Here is a 10,783-nt window from a genome sequence, read left to right on the forward strand (position 1 = left end):
ATCCACTGACTGTATCCTATTTGATCAGTGCGCGTGATTTGCTCGTGCTGGAGTCATGCACCTGTTTAATCCGAGAATGACTGAAACGTGCTCTGGTTTGAACCCTAACGTGTGGTTGAGCAGCAGCCTTACACTCGTTTTGAGTTCAGCGTCCTGAACTGTCTTATAAAGTCAAAGGTAGCGTCTTTTTTTGTCTTTTTGAGCAGCTCTAATGGATTTCTACAGGGTAAGAGACGGTAAAAGGGGGTTTTACACACTTTCAGTTTCAGTTTTTTAATGGCGCGAATTCTACATCAGCACCAAACATTCGCAGCTTAGCTGTGTGTGATGAACATAATGCAAACACAATGTAGACCAACAAAAATTGAGACAAACCATAAAAATCCAATTTACTTAAGAATAAACAAGATAAAGAGCACTAAGGCATAAAAAAGAAAGAAAAGAAGTACTATTGCTGTCTAAATATGGAGCTCACTAGGTTTTAAGACACCATAATGTTCCCTTAACGTTAAGTGGAGTTTCATTGTTTGGTAGGTTGTCTTAAACTTGTTTATTTGTAATATTGAGGTAGAGCCAGACGTCCTAGCAAGCTAGGCCTTCTCAAAAAGTCAAGTACAAGTAATGTTGCTCTTCGGTTTACTAGTTGCAAGCCGCCTTAAAGGAAATGTCCAGCTAATATGAACATTCTGGCACCTATTTGTGCATGTACCATATGTTTCTTTTAACAGAGAGAGAAAACAGACTGCAATGCTGCATATGGAGATCCTGGAGCTCACAGGCCCTTTGGGCTGTTCACAGGAGCCAATCCGCTAAACATTTGGAAACACGTCACAGGTGAGAGGTGCCATGTTTCTGGTCTTATTGTGAACAATTAATCACTGCCTGTTATTCCATAAGGTCAACATAAATTTACAATGAGCAAAACGTGTTACACTGTATTAATCTTTGTTAGTTGATATTTAATAAAAATATAACTGTTCGTTGTTTGTTCATGTTAGCTCAGGTCCATTAAATAATATTGAATAATTAGGAAATGTTCAAATTAACATTAACTTAGATTCATTTAAGATTAATAAATGCTTTCAAGGTTTTTTATTGTTGGTTCATGACAACTAATGTAGTTAACGAATGATAACAAATGTAACTTTATTATAAAGTGTTGTTACTGTATATTAGGAATAACTTACTCTGCAACACTGATAGTTTGATACTTTCCTCTTCCGCTGTTTATTTAAAATAATCAGTCATGTGTGGGGCACCGTACACATTACCTTTCCTTGGAGAATATCATTTTTTAATACTGTATGTGGAATATATTTGTCAGGTAAAGTTTTACTATATTCAAAGATTTTACTGGATTTTTATATGTGGGCTAGTAAATTTCACAAATTATTACAAAGAAACAGCAAGTAACACAACTTTTTGAATTAGAAAGACTGAAACAGTATTTTCAATATTACTTACAGCTTTTAATTTTTTTTTTTACAGTTTAATTTATTCATTTTTACCACAATAATAGCTGGATTTTTTGTCACAAAGTATGTTAGGTGATTAGTTTGAAATAAAACCGGCTTCAAAACTGAGCGCCAATGACCAAACACGGCACATTTGACAATGCATAAATCTGGACATCATGTTTCACCGTGTTTCATACTTTTGGACACAGCTATTGTGGTGCCAGTGTTGGCGAAAGTTACTTTTGAAAGTAGTGCATTACAATATTGCGTTTTTCCCTAAAAAAACAATTCGTTGAGTCAATAAGTTACTCTTTATGAAAAGTAATGCATCTCATTGCTTCTGCGTTACTTTTTCTCATCTAAAAACATTATTTTGTGTATTTGGTGTAATGCAATGGGTTAATGCGGTTTAAGGTTAAAAAAAACACATTATTTTCCACATAATGTACATTATTGTTTCTCCTCTGTGTCCCGCCTTTCTGAAATGCGTCGATTTTTACAAAGCTCATAGGTCTTAAAAGAGAGGTGTGCTCTCATTGGGCAACTGTCTAGTGTGTTGTGATTGGCCGAATGCTTCAAGCCTGTGACGGAAATGTTACACCCTTTAACATACCCCTTTACAAACTTCTTTCTTTGCGTGAACATTTGGGCGGCTTTATGCAAATCTTCCCACATCGTGACGTAGACATGTGGGGGTGTGTAAGAAAGAGGGGTTTTAGGGGAGTGTGGTTGACTTAATTTTATAAAGAATATCTCTTTGGATTTGAGACTTTAGGTCTTTGCAGCTTTACAGAGTTTCTTTATGCACCAAGAGCTTGTAACGCTCCAAAGAGAAAATAAAAATTTTAATCACATCATATGACCCCCTTAATATAAAAAGGGTACTTTTGGACACACCCCCATCACGTCGCTGTTAGTATGAACGCCCCTTTATTCGGACACTAGGGTGCGTCTGGTACAGCCTGGGATCAACAGAGAGAGCCGAGTGTGTGTGAAATCAAATGAGCTGAATCACAGTGATCAGTGGAGCCCTGCCCACTTCCGTCTGTCTCTCTGCTGAGTCAGGCCATGAACGGGAGACGGGCCAGAGAGACAGACAGTACACGTGATTCACACACACACACACACACACACACAGGGACGGGAGGTGGTGAGGCTGCTCTGGCAGACCGAGCGAGTGTGTGATGAAGTGAGCATGGCTTTAGCACTAGCAGCAGTGTGTGAGATTTGAGCAGGCCGGTCACATGTTTAACAGGTCAGTGATGAACACACAGCAGTATGATGAACTACACTGGACCCACGGCAGGTCGGTATGGGAACCAGGTTCGGATGTGTGTTTTTGTACCTCTGTAACTCTCTCTCTCTCTCTTTTCTCTCGCTCTCATAGATGGTTCGGGCACTGCCTGCTCTCCGCTGGTTAGCAGCATGCTGTTGGCTCCAGAGCAGCAGGATCCTCTGGCTGCCGTGCCCAGTGTTGATGAGCTCAGTCTGGGCCTGCTGTCTCTGAGCTTCCCCTACTGGAAGCAGCAGCCCTGGAGCCGCCCCGAGTCCCAGCGGCCGACCCAACCCTGCTCCCAAACGCCCGGTGAGTGAACCTGTGCTTAAATGTTGACTAGCCACTCCTATCTTTCTGTTCAAGCTAGTTTCAGACAGCTTCTCAGTGCTTTAGTCTTGATTATGTAGGAATATACATAAATATATAAATAAAATAAGTAATTGTAATATTTAATATAAAAATACAATATTTTGTAATGCAAATAAGATAATAATATATTGATATCCCTTTAAATGAGATACATTTACTTGAGTAGCAAAATTTTAAAGAATTTAAATAAGAAATTGACTTCAGAGACTGCCTTGAATATTATTAATATTGTTACTTTATATATACATTATATATACATTATACATATTTATATATATAAACGTAAAATACATACTTTTATTTTTTTTTATATGATATCTATATTTACTGTTAAGTGCATCGTTAATTGAATGTATGATTTCTGTATTCATTTAAATACTTTATTTAAATATATGATAATTAAAAATATGTAGAGATCTTTTTACTTAAATATAGAATATATATATTAAAATATAGTAAAAAAAATGTTATTTTATAGAATATGTATATTACCTGAATATTTTTATACTATATATATATATATATATATATATATATATATATATATATATATATATAGTGAAATATAGTTACATGTTATATTTTTTTCTATAATATATGTGTACATTTACAGTAAAGTACATATAAATTAATAATTGTTCTTGCTTTTATGAATTAGATATTTTATGTTTAAAAACGTATACCTATATCATATACATACAGGATATGAAAATGTTTTTGTTTTTGTTCAGACCTTCAAGAACAATGTTGATGGATTGTTCTGGAAGGTCTGAACTGTAGTGATGTCTCGTATCTTGATTTCTCATTCATGACTAATCATTTTCACACCATTCACAGTGGGTCATAATGCTGGATTCATCAGCGTTGGCTTGCATTTCATTTCGACTTTCCCTTTTAGCTTCACCATCTCAAATTACAAGCATAAATGCGTGTGTACATCCGTGTTTTAAATGAAAGCCATGATGTGCCTAGGGTTTGTTCTGACCCAAATCCAGTAATAGACACACACACACACACACACACACACACAGACTGAGCTGGTTTCTGCTGTCTCATCCAGCACATCTCTCATTCATTCAGTCTTTTTACAGGATTAGAGACAAAGTGTTATTTTCAGACAGATATACACAAATCATTAACATGCCACCAAACTCACATCACTGGTTGAGCCAGATGTTGGCCAGTTTGTAAAAAGTAGGTAATACATATTTGATGTTTATATTTTATAAATATTTTTGTATTTTGGCTCGGTAGGATTTTAAAAAATATATATTATTGACAGAAGTTTCTTCTGCTCATCAAGGCTACATTTATTTGAACAGAAATACAGTAAAAACAGTAATATTGTGAAAATTTAAAATAATTGTTTTCTATTTTAATATATTTTAAAAAGTAATTTATTCCTGTGATGCAAAGCAGAATTTTCAGCATCTTTACTCCAGTCTTCAGTGTCACGTGATCCTTCAGATATCAATCTAATATGCTGGTTTACTGCTCAAGAAACATTTCTGATAATTAGCAATGTTCAAAACAGTTGTGCTGCCTCATATTGTTATGGAAACTACATTTATTTTCAGGATTCCTTGATGAACGTATGCATGTTATATTTTGAAACACCATTTAGGAAATTTAATTTAAAGGATATAATTTTCAAATGACAAAAACTGTAAAAGTTGCTCTGTCAGTAAAAAGCAAATCCCACTGATTCTCTCCTGCAGCGTTGGATCTCCTGGGTGCTTCAGAAGGCGCTGATTCGGGTCAGCAGCACTCTTTCCGGGCCCACGAGTCTGCGTCTGGAGATCCACTGGAGCGCTTCTCCAGCCTGATGGCGGCGCTGGAGCCTCACTCTCTGCTGCACTCAGGATCCAGCAGTCCCGTCAACTCAGAGAACAGTGTGATCTCGTCAGGATCTGACCACCTGGTGAGCCACAACAACACTGCGCTCTCATACAGAACCCATCGTGGAAGTGCAGTGATTCTGACAGTGTTACAGGAGTAACAAGTTCTGTCTCTGTTAGGTCTCTCTCAGAGTCTCTCCTCCGTTGCCCCTGTTGCTGCCCAGACTGCAGGCGGAGGGTGTCAACCTAGACACAGATGCTCGTGTAGAGCAGAATCGCCTCAACACCTTTACAAGCGCACCCAGTGCTCGGGCCGAGGGGTCAGAGGTCGGGTGCTGGTCCACAGGTCCCGTCTGGCCCGGCTGGGACGCTTTGGGCTTGAACAAACCCACGTTCTGCATCGAGAGAGAGGCAAAACTACATAAACAAGCTGCAGGTACAGAGACATTAGCCAACCTGCTAAATAGATTCGGAAGTACAATTACCCTTCGATTCACTATAAATGTCACATGCACAAGAGAAACTGAAAGCGGGTGTTTTGCGATGCGCTTGTGGAAGTTAAACTATTTTATAACTTGACATGAAGTGGTAAAAATGTGTGAATGCAGATGGCTAGTTGCTTGTTTTCAGCATTTCACATTGTGACTGTCAGATTTATAATAAGCAATGTCAAATTAATTCTGTAAAGTCTATTTATCATATTGATTAATCAAAATTATCAATTATCATCATGATCAAAACTTTGCTTGATATTTTATACCTTTTATCAAGTAACAAGGCCTTTTAGTATTAGCTAAAAATACAGAGGTGGACAGTAGTAAAGTATTTTTACTTTACTCGAGTAAATTAAAAAAGTATCTGTACATCATTAGACGTATTACATTTCAAAAGTCAAACTTTTTACTGCACTATAACAGTTTATTTTTTATCTTTAATAGTTAAGAACATTAAAAAAGTAGTACTTTCTTGAACTCACATAAATCTTTGAATTACATTTACTTGAGTAAAAGTTAAAACGTACTAGATTTATAATGTAATTAAGTATTAAATTATGTTTGATATGAAACGTAGTGCAGTAAAAAGTACATTATTATGATTTGGAGTGTGGTGAAGTAAAGGTTTCTAAAGAAAAACACTGATAAAGTAAAGACACCTGCTGCCTCTGAAAATGAATTATATTATTATGATGTGGTTCATCTGGCTTCTTGATGTGAAATCTACTCATTTTTATGTAGTAAACATAAGAATAACTTTTATATTGTTAGTAATATTTCAAGATGAGCACTTGCACTTAAACAACAGCATTTTTTACTCATTTATTTTTACACGTTCTTTTTACATTTTGTCTAAATGTTCATTAAACTATTCAATTTCTAAATATAGATAGATAGATAGATCTGTGTAGATTTCTGACTGTTATTTCATATGTCAAGCTTTAAAAATGATTAAATATTTAAAAGAACACATATTAAAAACCTTGCATTTAATTGCGCTGCTCACTGTCTTTAGCTTTTATTAATAATCCTGTGATTTTATGACTGACTGTTTCTCCCAGCCGTAAATGAAGCCACTTACACCTGGGAGGGACTTCTTCCTCCACGTCACTACAAAAACCCTGTTTACTCCTGTAAAGTGTTTCTGGGAGGAGTGCCATGGGACATCACAGAGGGTGAGATGACTGACACTCGCTTGAGATGGAAATAGACACATTTCTGGGGTTTCTCAGCAGCGGAAGTCATCGTAGTTGGGTATACTTCGAGGGCAGTGAATGGGAGAGTACCGCACATATTTTTTGCATTCTCATTTGCTCAAATAGTACAATGTTCAATCAAAATAAAAAAGTTGAGAGAGACTGATAACAGCAGTCAGAAGAGAGAACGATGTCAAATTCACTGTCCCGCCCATAGACGCATTAACTAGCTTTTTTTTTGTGTCATTTGATGCAAAGGTGATGTAATACAAAATGTAGTGTTAAAAATGTAAACAAGTAAAAAAAAAGAGCATCATCACAGTCTTGTGAAAAGGGTCCATTGTTATTCTGTATTATGTTTCTGAACACAAATAGGTTGTAAATAACCTTTCTCTCTCTGTCTAGCGAGTCTTTTGAACACATTCAGTGTTTTTGGTCCATTGAAAGTCGAGTGGCCTGGGAAAGATGGTAAACATCCACGCTGTCCTCCGCAAGGTAATTCATTTTATAGCAGCATATATATCATCTACAATCCAGCAGCATCTCATACTGAGTCACGGCAAAAATTACAAACGTGGAAACATATTTGATGTTTAACCAGATAAAGCTATATTTATCAAATCTGAAGCATCTAAGAACTAACTTTTTTGTTCTTTTTTTGTGTGACATGTATTTTGCCCCCTGGTGGATTATTCATGCTTTTCAGGAAATAGAAGACTTTCTATTAGAAGACTTGTTCTATTAAAATCTTTTCCAGATTCTCAGCATCTGTCACATACCTTTCTGATGGGAAATCTTTGCTGAGTTTAATCAAATACAGCAATAATAACTTTTATATTGTTATTGATATTTCAATTGTTATTCAATTTATATTGTTACTGATATTTCAGTGAATATCTACTGTAGCACCTTTAAATCAATGTTATTTTGTTATTCTTTATATACTAGTATAGTTTTTTATTAATATTTTGAATATATTTTTTTATTGTTTTTTTTTTTTTTTTTTTCGTTTTTATTTCAGCTGTAGTATTAATTGAGTTTTTCTTTTTATTTATTTCCAGTAAGTAATTTAATTTCAAAGGTTATTGATATAATTTTGGTTTATTTAAATTCAAATTACTTTAAAACGTCTTCAATAATATTCGTTTTAGATTACAATAACCCTACTTAAAATGCCTTTCATTGTGACAATAAAATAATCTTCAAACCATTTAATAATTAAAGTATAAAAAAATAAAAATTAGATTTTACAAAGATATATCGATTTTAGTTAAACAAATATTTTACATGCATATATTTTATAAATGCAGGCTGCTTTATAATTGATCGATTTATGCAATTATTGATATATATGTACATTTAATATTTATAATAATCTTATTTTACCTGGTTAACCATTGACTTTGTGGCACTTATACTTGTTTTGATTTCCACAACTGAAAAGTCCTTTTTATGAACAAAAAAATATTAAATTAATAGAAAATGCTTCAGAGATTGTGAATGTAATGCAATAAAAATTACAACAATAAAAAAATACAGAGAGAATAAAAACAAATTATATTGTGATCAATAAATTACAAAAAAAACATATATATATATATATATATATATATATATATATATATATATACACGCTATATATATATGTATAAATATATATACACACACACACACACACACACACACACACACACACAGTATACACATTTACACAGTACACACACTTATATTTTGTAAACAAAATATTTTATTTTGAATGCAATTAATCATGATTAATGCTTTGACAGCACTAATATAAATATATATAGAATACTGTTTTCATATCCAGTATGTTTTGGTGTAGGTTATGTGTATCTGCTGTTTGACTGGGAGAAGTCAGTGAAGACGCTCCTGCAGACCTGTACTCAGCACCGTCTGCAGTCTGACGATTATCTCGAGTTCTACTACAAACTGTCCAGCAGGCGAATCCAGAGCAAAGAAGTGAGAATCACATGCACCTAAACATACGCTGTTACTGACCCCTGACCCCTGACCTCTGAGCCCGCTCTGTCACTCGCTGTACTGCAGGTACAGGTCATCCCCTGGGTGATCTCAGACAGCAATTTCATCCGCTGTCCCTCCCAGCGCCTCTGCCGCAGTAAGACGGTGTTCGTGGGCGCTCTGCACGGGATGTTAAACGCAGAGGGTCTGGCCCACATCATGGACGAGCTCTTCGGAGGGGTCATGTATGCAGGCATCGACACAGACAAGCACAAATATCCCATAGGTCTGTGCATTCTCCTCTCATCTACACTGGAAAAAATAGCTGTAGAATTTATACTGGTAACCAAAAGTTTGGAATCACTGGAATAATTTGGAATTATAATAAAGTTAAGAGTAGTCTATCGTGCTTACCGAAACTGCATTTATTTGATCACAAAATACAGTAAACGCAGTAATATTGTGAAATATTATTACAGTTTAAAGTACCTGTCTTCTATTGTAATATATTTCAAAATCTAATGTATTCCTGTGATGCAAAGCTGAATTTTGAGCATAATTACTTCAGTCTTCAGTGTCACATGTGCTCTAGAGACATTTCTTAGTATTATTAGAATTGAAAACAGTTTAATATTGCAATATTCTTATGGAAACTTTGAAACAATATACAAAAGGGGCACAATAAAAAAATTAATTTGTACTTTTATTCAGCAAGGATGCATGATAAATTATTTCAAAGGAATGCTGTTCTTTTTATCTATTAATTTCAGAAACCTGAAAAAATGTATTACTGTTTCCAAAAAAATATTAAGCTGCAAAAACAACGTTTTCAGCATTAACAAAAATTCTTAAAAATGAGCATATTAGAATGATTTCTGAAGGATCATGTGACTGGAGAGGCATTCAAAATCATTTTAAAATCTTCATTTAATACTTAAATTGTTTTTGCCAGTGTATATATAGTCTATATCTATATTTTTGCCACAGAGTGAATGTATTGTGTCTGTTCATCTAGGCTCTGGCAGAGTGACGTTCAGAAGTCAGAGGAGCTACTTGAAAGCCGTGACCGCAGCGTTTGTGCAGATAAAAACCTGCAAGTTTACCAAGAAGGTACAGAAGAGCAGAACTCAGATATATCACATGCTGCGGGATGATCAGCTCTGTGTATCTCCCTCTCTCTCTGTATGTTCCCTCTGCAGGTCCAGATCGACCCGTATCTGGATGACTCCATGTGCCAAATATGTAACAGTCAGCCCGGGCCGTTCTTCTGCAGGGCTCAGGTATAATCACATCGTCATATCAAGCGTCACAGCTCCGTTCACTTAGCTTCAGCTTGATTCTCATGTCTCTTCACATGGTGTTCTTTGCCTTTAATCAAATGGTACATTTGCATCATTAATGTGATGGTGAACAATAATTTACATTTTTTTTAATTTTTCAACTCTTCAGGCCTGTTTTAAATACCACTGTCGGTCATGCTGGCATTGGCGGCACTCTCTGGACGTGTTGAGCAGCCATCAGCCTCTCATGCGCAACCAGAAGAGCCTGAACCACAAATAAACCGGCCGGCCGGCGCAGAGTTCACTGTTTTGAGGAAGGAAGTCACTGCGTTGTATTGCACTCGCTCTCGTTCTTGTTCATTAAGGCTCTATGCACTCTGAAGGGTTCATTGATGTTTGCACAGTTAACCAGACAGCCATCGCCAAGGAGTTGTGTTTTAGATTTCGCATGCACAGATTATTAGTTTTTATCTCCAGGTTTGACCCTCTGATGCAGGCCAATACCAGTCGGTGCCTTCAGCTTCTCTTTTGTTACCAGTGTCTAAAGACCATTATTTTGATTCATTTCATTAATTTTGAAGGTGGATTTACCTGCTTTTCTACGGCTGGTTTAGGTCATAGCATATGAACCTGATTTTTTAAGTTTGCCTGCCTCAAGCCTCGAAGGCCTTTTTATTTAACCTTTTTAACACTCTATTAAATGGTTGATGAGCATCTTGGCTTGTGAAATGCTCCAGCTTAGCATCCACCCCGCCGTCAATCATCCATCAGATCGGACACACGTTAGCAACTCCGGATGGTTCTCTGACCTCTGTGCTGTATATAGTTTTTTAACAATCCATAGCACTTTTTTAATATTAACTTCACACTACGTTTGCCAGTGGTTTTAAAAT

General features: G+C 35.8%; 1 protein-coding gene across 3 annotated transcripts; it reads left to right on the plus strand.

The window, feature by feature from the left end:
- The first annotated feature begins 64 nt into the window (after positions 1-64).
- Positions 65-10,718, plus strand: LOC113043168 (cytoplasmic polyadenylation element-binding protein 1-like). 3 transcript variants are annotated; one of them, XM_026202388.1, is made up of 12 exons: positions 68-226; positions 729-834; positions 2,845-3,042; positions 4,821-5,023; positions 5,121-5,376; positions 6,496-6,609; positions 7,036-7,125; positions 8,474-8,610; positions 8,698-8,896; positions 9,626-9,720; positions 9,810-9,890; positions 10,060-10,718. In XM_026202388.1, exons 1-12 carry the CDS (start codon positions 212-214, stop codon positions 10,168-10,170), a joined length of 1,605 nt encoding a protein of 534 aa, XP_026058173.1. In that variant the 5' UTR covers positions 68-211; the 3' UTR covers positions 10,171-10,718. The 3 variants fall into 3 exon arrangements, with proteins under 3 accessions (XP_026058171.1, XP_026058173.1, XP_026058174.1); XM_026202386.1 differs by having other exon boundaries at positions 65-226; positions 9,626-9,890; XM_026202389.1 differs by lacking the exons at positions 68-226; positions 729-834 and adding an exon at positions 2,464-2,763 and having other exon boundaries at positions 9,626-9,890.
- Positions 10,719-10,783: the final 65 nt, after the last annotated feature.

The sequence above is a fragment of the Carassius auratus genome, chromosome 25, assembly GCF_003368295.1.
Source record: "Carassius auratus strain Wakin chromosome 25, ASM336829v1, whole genome shotgun sequence".
NCBI lineage: Eukaryota > Metazoa > Chordata > Actinopteri > Cypriniformes > Cyprinidae > Carassius > Carassius auratus.

Bases quoted from the DNA above. Each gene is read 5' to 3' on its own strand.
- LOC113043168 (XM_026202386.1), top strand. The intron at 5,377-6,495 runs GTACAGAGACAT...TGTTTCTCCCAG, and splicing joins ACTACATAAACAAGCTGCAG to CCGTAAATGAAGCCACTTAC. The intron at 8,897-9,625 runs GTCTGTGCATTC...CTGTTCATCTAG, and splicing joins CAAGCACAAATATCCCATAG to GCTCTGGCAGAGTGACGTTC.